Source organism: Nicotiana tomentosiformis, chromosome 6, assembly GCF_000390325.3.
Source record: "Nicotiana tomentosiformis chromosome 6, ASM39032v3, whole genome shotgun sequence".
Lineage (NCBI taxonomy): Eukaryota > Viridiplantae > Streptophyta > Magnoliopsida > Solanales > Solanaceae > Nicotiana > Nicotiana tomentosiformis.
The window spans coordinates 46,138,015-46,158,399 of NC_090817.1; the positions used below are offsets into that span (position 1 = coordinate 46,138,015).

Consider the following 20,385-nt stretch of genomic DNA (forward strand, 5'->3'; position numbering starts at 1 on the left):
TATATTTTTTGCCAGTGGGAATTTTCTATCGAACCAAAAATTATCTAACCGTCCCCGAGTGGAAGCTTGTTTGTTTGCCTTGCTATCAAAGGTCTTATTGATGATGTCTTCATAATATGCTTTCTATTGCTGCCTCATTAAAAACCTTGCCAGAAAAATCTAATTGGGACAAAAACTGAATGAAGAAAAAAAGAATGCAGCACATACTTTCCGCTTGAGTAATGTTTATCAGCAATAATACCTTTTGAGGTGTGCCACATTCCAGTTGCTAGGCAACTTGTCTCCATTCTGGTTCTCCAACTCGTATGAACCTTTCCCAATGATAGCTGAAATCTGGTAGGGACCTTCCCACGTTGGACCTAGCTTCCCCGCGTTGAGCGCCCGGGTATTTTGGGTTACTTTTCTCATAACCAAATCTCCTACTTTGAAATAACGGAGATTGGCTCTTCGATTATAATATCACTCCATTCTCTGCTTTTCAGCTGCCATTCATACACGTCCCAAGTCCCTGCGTTCCTCGAGCAGTTCCAAGTTGATTAACATTGCTTCGTTGTTCGATTCTTCGTCTTCCCGAAAATATCTCAAAGTGGGTTCTCCCACTTCCACCAGGATTAGGGCTTCAGCACCGTACACAAGTGAAAAAGGAGTTTCTCCTATGCTCGATTTGGCCGTTGTTCGGTAGGCCCATAGAACTCCGGGCAATTCTTCGGGCCATTTTCCTTTTGCTACTTCCAACCTTTTCTTGAGGTTTTGAATAATCACTTCGTTTGTTGACTCTACTTGACCGTTTGCGCTCGGATGATAAGGAGAAGTTGTGATCCTCTTTATCTTCAAATCTTCGAGGAACTTTGTAACTTTTGCACCGATAAACTGTGGCCCATTGTCGTACTCTATCTCATTTGTTATTTTGAACCTGCAAATTATATTTTCACATGGGAAATCCACCACTTCGCGTTCTTCGATTTTCTGATTAGGACTTGCTTCCACCCATTTAGAAAAATAGTCAGTCAGAATTAAAAAAAACCTTACATTTTCGGGAGCCGGTGGCAGCAGTCCAATGATGTCCATACCCCATTTCATGAACGACCATGGGGACAAAACCGAATGTAAGTGTTCTTCCGGTTGGTGTACTAGTGGTGCGTAGCGTTGGCACTTATCATATTTTCGTACGAAGTCTTTGGTGTCTTGTTCAATGTGAGGCCAGTAATATCATGCCCGTACCAACTTCAGCACCAAAGAATCTGTGCCCGAGTGATTTCCTCATATTTCTTTGTGGACTTCTCTCATGACACAGTTAGCTTCTGACGCTCCTAAGCACCGGGCTAGCGGGCCTTGGAAGGATTTTCTATACAATTGGCCTCTCTTGAAGCTATAATATGCAGGTTTGGCGCGTAACGCCTGTGATGCTTTGGGGTCTTCGGGCAACTTCCTGTGCTCGAGATAGTCGATTATTTCATTTCTCCAGTCCCAGACCAGACTATTCGAATTTACCTCATAGTAACCATCTGTATCCAGGACTGAGTTCATCAGTTACACTACCCTCCCGGACTCAGATCCCTTTATTTCCGTCGATGATCCTAAGTTAGCTAATGCATCCTCTTTTGCGTTATCCTTCCTCGGGATATGAGTAATCGACCATTCCCGGAATCACGCCAAAAGAGCCTGGACCTTTACCATGTACTGTTGCATATGTTCTTCTTTGGTATCAAAGATCCCGTAGACCTGATTTACCACCAGTTGCGAGTCACATTTGATTTCGATAACCTCGGAATCAAGTCCATGGGATAATTCGAGCCCTGCAATCAAAGCTTCGTGCTCTACTTTATTGTTAGCTAAAGGGATCGTTCTGATGGCTTGCCTTAAGGTTTCCCCCAAATGCGTGATTAAGACTATTCTGAGTCCGGATCCTTTTACGTTGGAAGCTCCATCTGTAAATAAGGTCCAAACCCCCAATGTCTATTCCGACACCATTACTGTCTCCTTGGTTTCCAGAGGGAGTAGTGCCGGACTGAAATTGGTCACGAAGTCAGCCAAGACTTGTGATTGAATTGTAGTCCTTGGTTTATATTCTATGTCGAACTCACTCATTTTGACATCCCATTTGGCCAATCTACCTGAGAGCTCGGGTTTATGGAGGATGTTCCGCAAAGAGAAAGTAGTCACCATAATTATCGGGTGTCATTGGAAGTAGGGCCTCAGCTTCCGAGCGGCGACTACGAGAGCTAAGGCCAGTTTTTCCAAATGTGGGTAGTGTGTTTCTGCTCCCGTTACAATTTTGCTAACGTAATAAATGGGAAATTGCGTACCTTCGTCCTCCCGGACTAAAATTAGACTTACCGCAACTTCTGAAACTGCGAGGTAGACTAGCAATGTTTCACCTTCTTTTGGTTTTGAGAATAATGGATGTCTTGATAAGTACTTCTTCAGGTCCCTCAGAGCCTGCTGGCACTCTGGTGTCCATTCGAAATTATTTTTTTTTTAGTAGTGTGAAGAAGCGATGACATTTTTTCGATGACTGGAAAATGAACCTGATCAAAGCTGCTACTCTTCCTGTGAGCCTTTGGACTTCTTTTAAGTTCAAAAATTACTCCGGGATATCCTCTATGGCCTTGATTTTGTCGGAGTTTACCTCTGTTCCCTTTTGTGAAATTATAAATCCCAGAAACTTACCAGAACTGACCCTGAACGCGCATTTCTCGGGATTAAGTTTCATGTTATGCTTCCTAGGATGTCGAATGTTTCTTGCAAATGCTTAAGGTGGTCACCTACATTCAAAGACTTAACGAGCATATCGTCTATATAAACTTCCATAGTCTTTCCTATTTGATTTTCAAACATCTTATTTACGAGCCGTTGATAAGTGGCTCCGTTATTTTTCAACTCGAATGGCATCACATTGTAACAATATGTACTGAAATTTGTTATAAACGAAGTCTTTTCCTGATCTTCTAGGTTCATCTTGATTTGGTTGTACCCGAAATAAGCATCGAGGAAACTCATTAACTCATGCCCGGCCATGGCATCAATCATTTGATCGATATTTGGCAGTGGGAACGAGTCTTTCGGGCATGCCTTATTAAGGTCTTTATAGTCTACACACATGCGAAATTTATTGTTCTTCTTCGGAACTACTACTACATTGGCTAGCCAGTCCGGATACCTTATCTCTCGGATTGAACCGACATTAAGCAAGCGGGTTACCTCTTCTTTGACAAATTTATTCTTGGCCTCGGCAATAGGGCATTTATTTTGTCTTACCGTAGGTACGTTAGGATCCAAACTCAGCTTGTGCACGGCTACTTCCATCAGGATACCTTTCATATCCTCGTGTGACCATGCAAAACAATCGACATTAAATTTAAGGAATTCAATAAAACCAAACCTGAGCTCCGGGTGCAGTCCTGTACCCAAATGGAATTTTCTTTCTAGGAATTCTTCTTACAATGCAACTTGCTCCAGTTCCTCCGTTGTGGACTTTGTTGCATTCGTCTCTTCTTGAACTTGGAAATATCTCGGCACCTGACAATGTTCTAACGACTATTCTCCTGGGCTAACTTCTTCTAGCTCGGGAATAGGTACCGGTTCCTGTAATTGATATGACGTGTATTCTTTCCGTTTGATACTGGAAACCTAAATTGCATTCATCTCTCTTGCTGCCGGTTGATTACCTCTTATAAGCTTGATTCCTTCGGACGTTGGAAACTTTAGCAATTGGTGATATGTTGAGGGCACAACTTTCATCTCGTATAACTATGGCCTTCCCATAATGATATTGTTTCCCATGTCACCATCTTCTACTTCGAAGAGAGTTGTTTTCATTACTCCTTCAGCGTTCGTGAGTAGCAAAATCTCTCCCCGGGTCATCACGCTCGCAAGTTTGAATCCAGCGAGGAGCTTTGTTCCCGGAATAATGCTTTCGATGAGTTTAGCTTGCTCCAATACTCTCCATTGTATGATATTAGCCGAACTTCTCGGATCCACTAGAACACGCTTAATCTTAAAATCCAACACATTTAAAGAAATTATCAGTGCATCGTTGTGTGGTAACTGCAATCCGTCTGTGTCCTCCTCCGTGAAAGTGATATCATCTTCCCGGAGTCTTTTACTATGAGTTATTGATACTTTCGTCTTCTTTGCTATCGAAAAGGTGACCCCGTTAATCTCATTCCCTCCGAAGATCATATTGATCGTTTGGCATGGGGGTTTCTTCTCCTGCTTTTGTAGGTTCCGCGTTGTCTCTGTTATGACCATAATTGTTCTTAGCTCGGTCACTCAAGAATTCTCTGAGGTGATCATTTTTCAATAGTGTTGACACCTCTTCCCAAAGGTGTCATCAGTCCCCTGTTCGGTGTCCGTTCGTCCCATGGTATTCACACCATAAGTTGGGATCCCTCTGGCCGGAATCGGATCTCATAGGTCTCGAAAATCGTGCTTCTTTAATGTTTCTCATGGCTGATGCCAACTCCACTATAGTGACGTTGAAGTTATATTGCAATACCTTGGGGTAAGAAGGATCCCGAGACCCCGAAGTCTCTTTATCCTGAAGTGATCTATTATTTAGACCACGATCGGTCCCTCTGTCAACGGTGAACTTGTTTGCTGCCCGGAAGTTTCTGCCACAGCCTTCGGTCCGCTCGTAAGTCAAAAATCGGCCCCTCGAAGTATGTTTGTCTGCGTCGTAGTCATCCTTTGATTTTTCTCTGCTCTTCTCCCATCCCTTGGTCGATGATGTAGAGACGATCTAGTCATCTTCGATCCTTATCTTTGACTTGTACTGGTTGTGGACATCTGCCCAAGTTGTTGCTCGAAACTCAAGAAGGCTCTCCTTCAGCTTCCGGGAAGTTTTTGAGCTTCTCGAATTCAATCCTTTGGTAAATGCTTCAGCTGCCCATTCATCCGGGACAGTCGGGAGAAACATTCTTTCATTCTGGAATCGGGTAACGAACTCTCGTAATAATTCAGATTCTCTTTGTGCGATCCTGAATATGTCGGCCTTCCGGGCTTAATCTTTTCTGGCCCCGGCATGAGCCTTCATGAAAGAATCTACAAGCATCTCAAAGGAATCTATGGAATACTCGGGTAATACTGAATACCACGTTAGAGCTCCCCTCGTGATAGTTTCTCCAAATTTCTTTAACAACACAGATTCAATTTCGTGAGGAGCGAAATCGTTCCATTTTACCGCCGTTATGTAGGTGGTAATATACTCTTGTGGGTCTGAAGTCCCGTTATACTTTGGCATTTCAGGCATTTTGAACCGCTTTAGGATTAGTTCTGGTACCGCACTCAGCTTATACGACAATTGAGTATACTTCTTCTAGTCCGGGCCTTTCAATATTGGTGGCGCGCCCGGGATCTGGTCCATGCGGGTGTTTACTTCCCTCATAAACCGTAAAAGTTCAATCTTGAACGGGTCATTCTCGTTGTTGAGACCGGGTTCGTTCCCCCAGCCCCCTCGGAGCCAACTTTACCCTTGGGAGTGTTGTTGTCGACTCTCTGCGTTGTTTGATTTACGGGAACACCGGGAGGAATTGGATCTCGTCTGTTTACATTATTCGAAGCCCCTGATAGCGCCTGCTTCAGCTCCGTCATAACCTTATCCTGCTGCATGAGATGGTCTAGAATGATCGTCTGTTGCTCTTGCAGGACCCTCACCGCATCCACGACATGCTCCTCATCAGCATCATCGGGAGTTGTCTCTCGAACCTGTCGATGGTTCTGCCTGCCATGCACTGGCGGGGCGTCATTTCCCTCATTGCTGGTGTCGCTGATTGAATCCTCGAAATGAGGCTGATCCCCTCGAATTCCAGGGTTGTACATGTTGTTAGCAGAGTTATCTGTCATTTTTTATGATTTTTTCTAAGACAAAATAATCAAATCACGTTAGTAAAAAAGGCAAGGATCAATTTAATTGCATGGCTGTCTAGGCCCCACGGTGGGAGCCAAACTGTTTACCCGTAAAAAGATACAGTTAAATTTATACGTAGTTTCTAGACAAGTGAACTAATTTGATCTTGAAATAATACAATAATTGAAGAAATATACAATACTTAGCCTTAAAATATAGATGAAACAGCAGAGATGACAGTTCCGGGAATAAGGTTTCTGGGAACAACAATGATGAGATCAAAAAGTGGAAAAGTATGATTGTATTAAGCTTTATATAGAATGTGGTGTATGTTTTGCCAGAGAATTTCTGTCCTTTACAATGATAACTAAGCTCACTATTTATAGCTTTGTCTAGGGAATGAGGTCTTAGGATCGTGCCCTCCTTTAATGTTAATTATGAGGGTCATTGATGAAGATGTAACGGTGAATATAAATGTCAAATTCTCTGTAACGGGCCGTCGCTCTTAATGCTGCAAAATATTCCTTATTAAATGCTACCGGGCGCAGAGTATTTAGTACACCTTTATGAACATTATCCCTTCCGGTGACAAGCGGAATGGCTGTGTTCGGTTTTCGGCCATCCCCGTCTAAGGTTCCACGTGTCTTTCCTTTAGATGACAACGTGTCATATCATATTTCACCCTATACACGTACTTAGGTAGAGTATAAAAGTTTAGAAGGAAATTTTTGTGAGATGGATTCTCATAAACTTATCTCATATCCTTCCAAACTTAATATTAAAATGATAATCTTACTGAACCGAAATATTGTGTCAATTCCAATTAAGAATTGAACTCAGCTCCTTTCTAGGAAGCCTCTTGAAGTCTGACGAGGAAGGAAGGAATGATTTAATTATTAATTTAAAACATTTAATGACAGCAAATACCTAAGAATTAATGCAACATGAATATTTTCTTTATTAGCAATACTTTTGTCCCACTAATTTAAAAACTTATAACGTGGCAATAATGAACATGCACATAAGATTATGATAATACTGACTTTTCTTTTGTAAGGTGGAGAGATGAATTATGGACCACTATTTCCAACTTTTTTCCAATTTTCCAATTTTTTAATTTACATGTGCGTAATCCTTTCGTACTTGTATATAACAGCATACACCCATTTGTTATCAACTCCAAAATGATCAAACACCTAAAGGGTTAAATGGGAAAGTGTGAGTTGTTAATGGTGATATTGTTGATGGATATAATAGTGAGTTGTTATGGTCTTCGAATGGAATACTACATGATGAGTTGCCCATTTGCAGAGGGAATAGTGAAGAACACTGTGAATAGGCATTTGCAAGCTGATCCCACTCTTGCTGCTGCCCTTGTTAGGATGCACTTCCATGATTGCTTCATTCAGGTTACTTCTAATTCTCTCTCTTTCTATATTATCATATGTATGTCTTGTTTTTGGAGAATCACTTTCACTTTTATTTTAATAAATAGAGAAAACTAACTAATTTCTCACTTTACTGTACAATAATATATATACCGTTACGTCCATGCATGAGACGTGAGATTTCTGTTCAATCTATGTAGCTAATAACAACATTTTTTACACTACTTTATCATATTAGTATTATTTTACTTAGTTATTTTATCGATCACGTAGGCTAGGCATTATCCGAAATTATTTTTCTTCTGAACACCTTTTTTTGTTCTTACATAAATTGTTTTGGTGTTTGATGGAAAATAGGGATGTGATGCATCTGTGTTGATAGATTCAACTAAGGGTGGTAATACAGCAGAAAAGGACTCGCCAGCAAATTTGAGCTTGAGAGGCTATGAAATCATTGATGAAGCCAAGGAAGAGCTCGAAGATCAATGCCCCGGCGTTGTCTCTTGTGCTGATATTCTTGCCATGGCTGCCAGGGATGCTGTCTTCTTTGTAAGATAAATATAATATTCTTAGATCTCTTACAATTCTATTGGAATATTGAATATTGTTATGATAATAGGCTGGAGGTCCAGTGTATGACATACCAAAAGGAAGAAAGGATGGAACAAGGTCAAGAATAGAAGACACAATCAATCTGCCTTCCCCTACTCTCAATAGTTCTGAGCTTATCAGAATATTTGCCCAATATGGTTTCAGTGCTCAAGAAATGGTGGCCTTATCAGGTACAATAAAATATTCTTAATGCTTTCTTCACTAATGTCATATCAGAATTTGGACATGTGGAAGTCCACCAATTTTAATAAAGTTGATTATTTGTCATGTATAGGCGCACATACACTGGGAGTGGCAAGATGCTCATCATTCAAGCACAGATTGAGTAACTTTGACTCCACACATGATATGGATCCAACTTTGGACGCACAATTTGCAAAGACTCTGTCTAAAACATGCGGTGGTGGAGACAAGTCTGAGCAGACCTTTGACACCACAAAGAACGATTTTGACAACGACTACTATAATGCACTGCAAAGGAAGAGTGGTGTCCTTTTCTCTGATCAAACCCTTTACAATAGCCCAAGGACTAGGGGGATTGTCAATGGTTATGCCTTTAATCAAGCCATGTTCTTCCTTGATTTCCAACAAGCCATGCTCAAAATGGGTTTACTTGATGTCAAACAAGGGTCCAACGGGGAAGTACGCACCAACTGCCGTATCATCAATTGATATTATTATTGGTATACATGTTCTGTTTGGTCCATTATATGTATCTTCTGTTGTTAATGTAGACAACTGAAATTTCTCTCTGGTTTAACAATATGTGGGTTTCAAAAGGAAAATTGAGTTTGTATCTCAGAGAATAAAATTAATGTGAAAGTCTTAATTAAGGAAAAAGTTCCACTATGATCACAAAACAATCTTTTCACTTTTGCCGGAAAAATAAAAAAGAAAAAAAAAAGACCAATACATGAATTCATCTGGCTCTACCGTCAACCCGAGTCTAAGCCTTGCCACTAGCAAAGTCAAACGGGTTTTAAAATCACTACTAGAAAACTGCCAAAAATCGTTCACGAAAATCGATCGAAATCGATCGGAAACATTAAAAAACCGACCGATTTTCGATCGATTTTAATTCGTCGAAATAAGGTTGGTCGGTAAATGGAAACGACCACAGTCGGTCGAAATTTCCGACCGAAATCGGTCGGTCCGTTCAACCATGAGTTGACCACTTTATCTGACACATTTTATTGAAAAATTAAATATACCAACCGAAATCGGTCGGTAATTCTTAAATTATTTTTTATTTAATTTTACAAAAACGACGGATATCGGTCGGAAATTTTATAATCAGATAATTTTACATTTATTTTTAAATTTTACTATACCGATCGATATCGGTCAGAATTGTTAAAATATAAATAAAAAAATATTATTTCCGACCAAAGTCGGTCAAAAATTTCAAATTTCTACAGATTGCACATTGAATTTACCGACCGAAGTCGGTCGGTAATTATGAATTTCTAGGTTTTTAATATGAGCATTCCGACCGAAATCGGTCGGTTTTCTGAAAAAAAATCTGACAGAATATGGCTGCTTTTAAGCTACATCACCTGCTAATTACAACCAATAATCATCCTATAATGGCAGCATTACATTGTTGCCCTTCAACCACAATTAAACGATATAACAACGCCAACAATAACAATAATTAAACAACGCCAACAAAAATAATAACAACAACAACAACAACAATTAACCAACGACGCCAACAACAAAAATATAAATGTTCAATAACAAAAGAATATCAACAATACAAAGATCATTCAAAACTATTCCAACTAAATATTCACAAGTTCAAGTCTTTGTTTAGCAATACACACCATTCAAGGAGTGTTTTGTACTGCATCATCTCCATCTCCATTACTAGAAGCTTCATCGTCAGCATGGTTCGAAGGATCACGATGAGAAGGAGTAGCATCTGGGGAAGACTCACGAGACCGGGGAATCGGAAAAGTCCTACTAGCAAGAAGATTGGCCAGTTGACCTTGAAGGGTATTAAATTGTTGGTCTCTCTTTTCTAGCTGACCTTGAGGCTATTAAATTGTTGATCTCTCTTTTCTTCTCTAGCCTTTGCCTCTTCAAGCTTTGCTGACAGCTTTGCGATCTTCTTCTCCATAGCCGAGAGAGTCGACCTATCAAGTGTCTCGCCCTAGGTGGAAGTCCCTATACCTTGCATTCCATCCCTGTATCCCCTTTTTAGAACCACCGACAACATCCAACCAAATCTTCTACGCTTATTCGTCTGAAATAGAAGGTGGGTCACCCTGCTCATTCGGTGGCAATCTCTGACTGTACTCCTCCACAGTAGTCTTATGGAGACCCTTTATTTAGAATATAGTAGATTAATATTAACTCTATAATATTATAAACACTAATTTTTATTTATAGTAGTTATGAAACTTACATAGGTAATCTTCGCCCGGTCCTCGACCCATTTACTTGGATTTGTTTGTGCCTTCTTCTTCCGGATGTGAGTCTCCATGAAAAACTCATCGAGAATCACCTTCCTCCCATATTTTTTTCCTACAAATATAATAAAATATGTTAACTAATTAAAATAAATATAGTTTGATAAAAATAGATTTAAATGCTTTAAGGAATTATCAGTAGTCTCCTCGCAATCCCCATGCTCCTTGCACCCACACAGTGCAAGGAGCCATCCTTCTCAGATGCTCGGGTCTTCTTTCCCTGCTCACTCTTCTTCTCGAAATCCTCAGTGGCCCACTGCCTCAGTAGATCCTCCCATAAACGCGGTAGAACCCATGAATGCTTCTTGTTTTTCTTCCAAGCAGAACAGAAGTAATCGGTTGGTCTCTTACGACATTTAAACTAAAACTTTGTAAGAATTGCACTGTTATGCTGGTCCTCCCATGCACACTTAGTCTACAAATGAAGTATGTAACGTTGGATGAAAATGTTGTTAATATAATGCTTGAATAGATAAGAAATGTATTAAAACCTTAAATTGGTTGAAAATTTGCTCCACGAGCTCAAGTGAAATATCACTCCAAGTCGCATACGGTGCATCATATAACCGGACAAGAGCTTTATTGATTATTTTTGTAGTCTCATGAATAGGTATGAACCTACAATATAGCAATTATATTAAATAAACAAGAATAGCTATTATAATTCAGGATAGACAAAGAAGTAATAAATAAATATTACCCATTGCCCTTAGGCCTGATGCTCATCCTATGATAATGATCATACCGCACTTCATCTGGATCATCATCCTCATGTGTATCTAAAGCATGCATAGAAGGGGAGGCATCTAGCTCAGAGCTACTATCCTGACGGCGAAGTCTAGAAATGCTAGGAGACGCACTCCGTGGAGAGGGGGACGGGGTCGTTGAGGAAGATGGATGCGGTCTAGACCCCTGCTGCGATCTGGATGGATGTAATCTAGATGGATGCGATTCAGCTGGTGGTGAAGCAAATGAAGCAGATGATGGGAGTATCACCACATGACCCTGTGACTGCTAATAAGGTGTAGCAATGTGACTATATGTAGGATTACATGGAGAAAGATGGGTATAACCCTGTGGTGGAGAATGGTAAGAATACTGCTGGGGGGTGAATGGTAGGTAGTATGATGAGTATATGGATGTGGTGAAAAATATGTGTGCCTAGAAGATTATTGTCGGTCATCTGCAGCGGAGAGATGCAAGTGTGGAGTGGAAGAAAGCGAGGGTGTAGCACTATCCTCCTGATCAATACACATATTATCCTTCTTATACCTACCTCGACCCCTACCGGTCATCTGCATAAATTAAAGAAAATGTTAGAATTGAGAATATAAATCTATATAAGCTGAGAACCCTTGAAAAAACTAACATGCTAGTAGTCTTCAAAATATCCTTCCTCGTCCGAAATTTCTTCCTCTTCACTTATTTCCTTTTCATCAGCTCATTCTTCATCCTCATTTTCTATGGTTGTTATTTCCTCTGTATCAACTTTTTCTAATATGCGTTGAGGATGCTCCAAGTCATTTTCTAACTGATCGTCCACTATTTGGTTAACACTTGAGATATTATTTTGTTAAGTAACATTTAGTACATTCTCAACTTCCACCCTACCAACAGTCTTAGTTTTGATTATAACCAACCAATCATACTTATCCTTCCGCAATAGATATGGAGCATAATATACTTGCCTAATATTTTCTGTAATTATAAAAGGATCATAGCGATCATACTCCCTCTTTTTATTAACCTCAATTATGTTGTACTACGAGTGGACATTTGTATCTCTTCTAGGTGTTAGGTCAAACCACTTGCATCAGAAAAGTATGATCTTCTTATTTGGCCAACCTGAATATGATAATTCTAGAATCTCTTTGATCACACCATAATAATCATTATTCCCATCATGATTGCCTTCACCACCTTTAACGCACACCCCACTGTTATTGCTTTTTTATTCTTGGAGCATTCCTCGGTGTGAAATTTGTAACCATTCACAAAATACTTAGACATAGTTGTAACCGTAGGTGCAGGTCTCCAAGATATATTTTTCAAAAATTAATTAACATTATTGTTTGGATTATTGACCTACATATAGTGTTTAAAAAATCACAAGTGAGAAAGTATATTCATAAGTTACTGAGTATGCATATTCACATGTGAGCAAGTATGTAAGTTGCACTTACACACTCATTAAACCATGCCTCAAATGTAGAATATGCAGCATCATGGCCAAATTGACTCGTGAAGTCACTAAGCGACACATTGAATTTTTTGTTAGTTGAATCAATTGAATTTTTTGTTAGTTGAATCAACCTTATTAAATGATAGTTCATGTAAATTAATATTAAGTCAGCACTTACTTAAGAAAGGGTTGAACTTTCGGACAATTTAGCAATACATGCATTGAAGCTGATTTGTACTCCATACTACTTAGGCCTCTTTTTTATCGATCTTTAGAACCTCGGCCTGGTTGATTGAATATGGACAATGGTAGGTATAATGGATCATTCTCAATAACGACATTGTCCCGATTGGGCCTATTTCTAGAACATGGCACATGACTCTCAAAGTAGTAAGAACAAAAATGGGCAGTTTCCTTTGCAAGATAGGCTTCGCATATAGATCCTTCAATCTTGTTCCTCTACTTAATAATTCGTTTACACTTGACGATAGTCCTACATAGTGTCATATTAGACGATAATGTTAAAGAAAATTATAAGAATGAATCAACGTTTGATCATTACCTCTCGAATGGATACATCCACCTGCATTGAACCGGCCCTCCAAGTCATGCCTCGTGTACAAGGTGAATTAGAAGGTGGTCCATCACATCAAAGAAATCACATGAAAAAAACCTTTCCAAATTATTACTGATTACAGGAATGTTTCGATTCATTTGAAATAAATTTTCTTCCCTTAATATGATAGAATATAAGTCTTTGAAGAACAAACTTATCTCTGTGATGGGTTTCCAGATTTTTTCAGGCAAACCAAAAAATGCAATAGCGATTAAAGTTTCCATGAATATATGACAGTCATGACTTTTCATATGAGTCAACTTTCTTTAACCATATCAGCACGTTTTCCCAGGTTAGAAGTATAGCCCTCAGGCATCTTTAGGTTCGTAACCCACTCACAAATATGTCGTCTCTGTTCCAAAGTGAATGTGTAGTTAGCCTTGGGCTTGAACACCTTACCATTGTTTGCTGAATGTAATTGTAATTCAGGTCGCCTGCAATATTCTTGTAAGTCTAGTCTAGCCTTCAGGTTATCTTTTGTCTTATTCTTATCATCCATCATTGTGTTGAATAAATTGTCAAAATAGTTCTTCTCAATATGCATGACATCACGATTGTGTCGGAAAAGATTATCCATCCAATATGGCAACTCCCAAAATATGCTCTATTTTGTCTAGTTATGGGTAACACTATATCCAGGGAATCTAGAAGGTGGAGCCTTGGTAACTTTAGTGAAGTTCTGAACCCTCTCCCAAATTTTCTCACCGGACAAAATTGGAGGTGGAAAATCATGTTCAATTGTATTCTTTTTTAATGCATTCCTCATCCTTATGAACTCATGATCAACTGGCAAGAACTGACGATGACAATCAAACCATGACTGCTTTCGGTCATGTCTTAAAGTGAATGCTTTATCATTTTCCATGCAGCAAGGACAAGCTAACTTTCCAGCAGTCATCAACTCTGACAACATTCCATACATAGGAAAATTATTAATAGTCCACTTTAAATTAGCACGCTGATTGAAAATTTGCTTAGTTGATATGTCATATGTCTCAACTCCATCATACCACAACTGTTTTAGCTCATAAATCAGTGGTTGTAAATATACATCAATCAAACTCTTTAGATTGTTGGGACCGGGTATAACACAATTTAAAAAAATATATGGACTAGTCATACACATTTCAGGCAGAAAATTATACAGCATAATAAAGACTAGCCAGCATGAATATGGTGTTACAGAAATAGAAAATAGCGTGAAACTATCAGCACACAAACCCAACCGAACATTCCTCGATTCACTAGCAAAATCGGGATACGTCATATTAAAATGCTTCCAAGCTTCCCCATCTGAAGGATGACACATAATGTAAAGCCCCGACAATTTGTCTAACAAGATTAAGCTGAACTCTAGCTTAAGAGAATATTTTGCGAGACCTCGAAGTGCTTGCGAACCCACACGAGGGTATCAAGATCATTAAAATACTTGGACATGAATATTATGAGGGTTGAAGGTCACTAAGTTGCATGAATAAAGGCATAGCTTGGAATGGTGGAGAAAATATGGAAGAAGGAAACCCAGCAAGCCTGCTTAGCCTACGCAGGCTACGTAGGCAAAACCAACATGGAAGTGAAGGGGAGGGTTTAAGCTGCGTAGGCTACACAAGCCTACGTAGCCAATCTGCGTACAAGCCTGCATAGCCTACGCAGGCTGCGTAGGCAAAACCAGCATGGAAGTGAAGGGGAGGGTTTAAGCTGCGTAGGCTACACAAGCCTGCGTAGCCAATCTGCTTAGGCTACGCAACCAGCCTATGCAGCTCATTTTCTATAAAATAGGGGAGGTTCGGGGAGAGAGAAAAAGATAATATTTTTGGCCAAGTTTTGGATTCTAGAGAGAAGGTGGAGCATCCTCAACCAAATACACATCAAAGGTAAGTTTTATGATATTTTTATAATGGGTTAACACTAGTTAATGGTAGTATTAACATCTACATGAATTGAAATTCATAGGAATTTTTCTAATCTTCAAGAATCATTCAAAAGGGTTCAAGTTAAGGTTTGAGCTACAAGAGGTAAATTTTCTACCCTACACTTAAATACAACTATGGATTAAGTATTTGGAATGTATTGTGAAGTAGAAAGTACTAATTGGTTGAAGAATTATGCTAGTCCTTAAAATGGGTATTGTGAGTTAGGGTTCTTGATTGGAGAAGAAGATGAATAGTGAATTTTTGAATCTTGTTAGAATGGTTGGTGATTCTAGTACTTCAATAGCTTAATAATGATTAAGTATTGAATCATATAACCTAGATTGGGGCTCAAAGGCCAAGGATGAAATCTATTAAGGATAAAAGGGATATGTTTGGGTGAATTAGGCTTGTTGAAGACTTACAGTCAACTTGTTAACCTTAAATAGGTATCGACATATATATTTGGAAAAGTTTTGATATCTTGGGATGTCTAATGTAGATATTGGCTTGTTGGCGACATTTGAGAGTTCTAAATGAATTGGAGCATCGTACTATTATTTGAAGCTTGGACTTGAGGTAAGTTGATTAAAACTTACTCTTCTTGAGGGATTTTCTCTAAAATCATATTTGAGTTATTACATGAGTTTGTTTGTAAATGTGCATCCATACTTGTGGGGACAAGCGGGAAAGGATATCACCATGTATTTTGAGTTTTGTTGCATAAAGAATGTCTTGTTATTTTACAATTGAGAAATTCTATTTTTAAAGATTTAAAGGTAAATGACGCTTAAGGAAAATATTATAATTTTTATTTAAACTTATGTATTGTAAAGAATATAAAGCATTTGAGTGATAAAGATGTATTTTATGAAAAATATTTCTTTTGAAACTTGATTAATAGATAACACTCGTCGTATCTTTGAATTATGGATGTTAAATTGCTAAAGGCTTTAACATGAAAAAGATCATATAGTTGATTGTTTTATTCAAATGGTTTAGTTTGTCCATGAGCTATGATTTGACAAAAATAGATCCTTTGAGGCTACTATGCTATGAATCTATTTTAGAGATATCAAATATTTTGGGAGTTACTAGTGGAGACCACCGAGATTGGTTCGAATGTTGAGTTCGTTGTCATGGAACTACACGTGCCGGTGTAGGGACACATTCCAAGGCTAAGCCGAGATTTGTGGGATAAAGTCCCCCATTGAGAGGGCAAACGATCATTACTTAAAGTAATGAGGTTAAGTCGACTCGTACAGCACTACGGGAAGCCGCCCAGACAAGCAGGGTCAAATACTTGTTGCTAGGTCGATCACCTAGTAGTTTTTTATTATGTCGGTGTCGGTATAGTATTCTCGGTAAAAAGTTAAGAGATAATTTTGTTATGTTTAGGCCTAAGGAGCCGAAAGTGATTTCAATGACTTAATGAAGATGAAATGGTTTCGTGTGATTTTATTAGAATCACGCATTTATATAAATATTTTAAAAGTTTGTATCATGATTTATTTTGTCTTTTAATTTAAAATGATAAAGAGCATGAATTGATATAATTGTCATCATTTTATATTGAATGTTAGTTGCATTATTTTTGTTAAGCCTTGTCCCAGAAACTTGAGTTAGAGAGAGTCTATGACACTTATTGAGTACCGTTGTGGTGTACTCACCTCTCAGGGGGCCCTCTCCAGGGTCCCGCTTAGTTTATATGTTTCAATAGGAGGTATGGTACGTGATGAGCGGATGAGCCTAGGATGACTCTCTTTCCGAGGTGCATGGTGAGGCACCACTTCTATTTCGTGGTAGTTGTCATGTTGATTCTTTACTCTCTGTTGGTCGGGATTGTCCCAAATGTTTGATTCTCATGTCATAGAGATTCCATAGACTATCAGTATTCTTTTGGGGTTGTAATTGATGGTCATTCATATATCATGAAATGAAAGAGACATTGTTATCCTTATGTATTTTCAATTATTGAAAATGCTGTATTTAAAGATTATACTTCATGTATGGTTTTAATCATTTAAAATGATTATGTTTTCAAAAGGCTTCTGCATGCATCTGTTAGTCATATAGATGGATATTCTATTATGGGTTGGTTCGCCCGGGTTAGGTAGTGTGTCGGGTGCCAGTCACGTAGTCTTGGGTTGTGACACATAATACTGGGCTGCCTTTTATTTTCATAGTGCCATCTCATATGAGGAACGGAACTCATCGACGCGTACAACCTTTTTAATTTAGGAATAAGAAGTAAATAATGCATCGACTTCACAGCAACCTTCTTCCCGCTATAAACCAGCTTAAGATGAGATTTTTCACAAAATTTATAACTTTCTAAATCTGCATCACTCTTATAATACGACCATCTTCACAACAATTGATTCTCATAGACAAGAGTCCTAAACTAGAAACTAATCTTTTTGCCTTATAGAAATCATCAGGTATGTTGAACGTTGGATTAACTAGTTCACTCATAAGGTTAATGAGAGAATCCATACCCACTTAAGAAATATTAGTATCTAATTTGATACTTAATAGTCTAACCGCAATAGACAACTGAGAGCGCGTACTCCCTTCACATAGTGGACGACTAGCGGCCTCTAACTGTTCATAAAAATATTTTGCTTCTTCGTTAGGAGCTTGTTCAACACTTTCATGGGGTTCAAACTAGGAGTGTATCCTAAAAGCATCCGCAATCATTTTATGGTATCTTGGATGTTGAACGCTATTCTCAACCGACTTACTACTTTCACCAACAACTATGTTATGAACTATACCATCACTGCCATCAACCTCTCCATGACTAATCGACACAAAATAATTATCCATAAACCTCTTTCTATAAAGATGAGTCGTAACAACTCCAAACCCAAAAAATTTAAACACTAGCACTTCATACAAGGACACCTAATCATCACTCCAATCCGAAACGGTTCAAGTGACATTGCATGCCTAATAAATTCCTTAACCCCTTCTATAAATTCGTCCCTTAAAAATCGATGATTAGGATAATTTCTATTATACATCCAACTACGATATTCCATCTACACAAAGAACAAATAAATTATATGTTATATTAATTGACTATTCAAATTAATTTATAGTTTAAGTTACATAATAAACTTTTGTTACAAAGTAGTTAATTTAAATAATTTGAGTGCATATTAATTTTAAAGTTTTCATATATCCCTAAATAAGTTCTTTTCAAATTCAATTAGACCATTAACGGGCAATATAATTGAAAGACTTGTAAGATAGCTAACACTAGCATTAATCGTAATTAGACTAACTCATTTAATTATAATTTGTTAACACATAATTAGATTAACTCATTCAATTATAATTTGTTAACACATTCAATTAGACAAATACAATTAGTTAACCCTAATTTTCTAAAAGCAATAAACACTAATAGAACAATATTAGTGTCCCCTAAATTAATCAACCCTAAATTTCTAAAAGCAATAAACACTAATAGAACAATAAAGTAAACCCTAAATTTCTAAAAGCAATAAACACTAATAGAACAATAAATTAAACCCTAAATTTAAGAATCAAAGTAACTTAAAAAAATAGGTGATTAACCTTCAGGTGGTGGAAGCAATGGCGGCTGAGCAGTGGTGAGAAAGGAGGAAGGTGGTGGAAGTGGCGGCAGCGGAGAAGTGGTGGTGGAGAAGAAAGTGAGGCAGCGGCAGCAAGAAGGTGGAAGCAGCGACGGCAGGCGGGATGAGGATGATGGGGGGCTTTGATTTTTGGGGAGAAGGGAGGTAGGAATCGATTTTGGGTGGGATTTAGGTGAAATCGCCTTAGGGTGGAGGAGAGAATGAGAGATAGAGAAAATAGAGAAATGGGGAAGGAAGCCCGTCGCTGGGGCTCTAATTTATAGATTTCCATCCGAGTTCGGTCGAAAAATGCGGTCGGTATATTTAAGTGACTATTTGACCGTTTTGACCATAAACTAACCAACCGAAATCGGTCGGTAATCTGATTTTTAAATTTTTTTTATTAACATAACCAACCGAAATCGGTCGGTATTTAGTGAAATAGTCAAAATTAATTTTAATTAAGGACTATATATATCCTAAATATTTATATATATATATATATATATATATATATATATATGTGTGTGTGTATTCCCCAATCATGTGATTTTATCGAGTATATGTTGTTGTTGCTACAACTTAAGTTTTAATATAGCACTACATCTTATAGCACTACACATTTTGTTTTAAATGTGTTATAGCGTGTTGGATGCTGATACGTAGACTCGATCCCTCCCACATTAAAACTTAATATTTAATTTGCTAAGGCCGTCAGTATGCCCGAGTATCTTGCCAGTTAAAATCAAGAATGATGCATGTTCTAGGTTAAATAAAGTGATGAAAACCATATAATAGGTTAATCGAATATAATTGAATTTCCAATTGATCCACTTATCAAGTATCCGAGCAAAGTACTAATAAGGTGATCAAGAATAAAACATCCAAGCGCGCTTTACACTACATTATCTGAGGGCCTTACATACTTACATACTCTAAGTCATTTACGCTTTGATGTTTTATTCTCGATCACCTTATTAGTACTTTGCTCGGATACTTGATCAGTGGATCAATTGAAAATTCAATTATATTCGATTAACCTATGATATGTTTTTTATCACTTTATTTAACCTAGAACATGCATCATTCTTGAATTTAACTGGCAAGACGCCCGGGCATACTAACGGCCTTAGTAAATTAAATATTGAGTTTTAATGTGGGAGCGATCGAGTTTAAGTATCGGCATCTAACACGCTATAACATATTTAAAAACAAAATGTATAGTGCTATAAGATTTAGTACTATATTAAAACTTTAAGTTGTAGCAACAACAACATATACTCGGTCAAATCACACGATTGAGGAATATATATATGTGTGTGTGTGTGTGTGTGTAATTTAGAATGTTAAATATATGTAAATTGTAAATAACAATAATCTGTAAGTGGTTGACCATTTTTTACCATTAAATACCGACCGAAATCGGTAGGTAACTTCATAATTATTTTTAAAATAATTTTTTGTTACGGAAAAAAACAATTAACACTGGGCAAGAAAAAATAAATTAAATTTTTCGACCGATTTCAGTCGATATACTTGATTTTTTTTAATTAAACATTTTTTTAGTAGATAATATGCAAATCTAACCAGATTTTGGTCAAAGATTAACCATTTTCCGACCAACATCAGTCGGATTTTCATGTGTCAGACATAACTGTATTTCTTTATTGTAGGACCACTTTTTCCGACCGATGGTGGTCGGTATCTTTATATGACATTTTTTATTTGACTTTTCCGACCAATTTCGGTCGGT

At 38.0% G+C, this 20,385-nt stretch overlaps 1 protein-coding gene and 1 long non-coding RNA gene across 2 annotated transcripts; one reads left to right on the forward strand and one right to left on the reverse strand.

Moving 5' to 3' along the window:
- The first annotated feature begins 7,000 nt into the window (after nucleotides 1-7,000).
- Nucleotides 7,001-8,688, forward strand: LOC104108537 (peroxidase 47). The gene is made up of 4 exons (XM_009617602.4): nucleotides 7,001-7,257; nucleotides 7,594-7,785; nucleotides 7,856-8,018; nucleotides 8,123-8,688. Exons 1-4 carry the CDS (start codon nucleotides 7,057-7,059, stop codon nucleotides 8,518-8,520), a joined length of 954 nt encoding a protein of 317 aa, XP_009615897.1. The 5' UTR covers nucleotides 7,001-7,056; the 3' UTR covers nucleotides 8,521-8,688.
- An 884-nt stretch (nucleotides 8,689-9,572) lies between these two features.
- Nucleotides 9,573-10,934, reverse strand: LOC104108538 (uncharacterized). The gene is made up of 3 exons (XR_689031.4): nucleotides 10,814-10,934; nucleotides 10,259-10,737; nucleotides 9,573-10,175 (listed from the first exon to the last, which is right to left on the reverse strand). It is a non-coding gene; the product is annotated as an uncharacterized lncRNA (long non-coding RNA).
- Nucleotides 10,935-20,385: the final 9,451 nt, after the last annotated feature.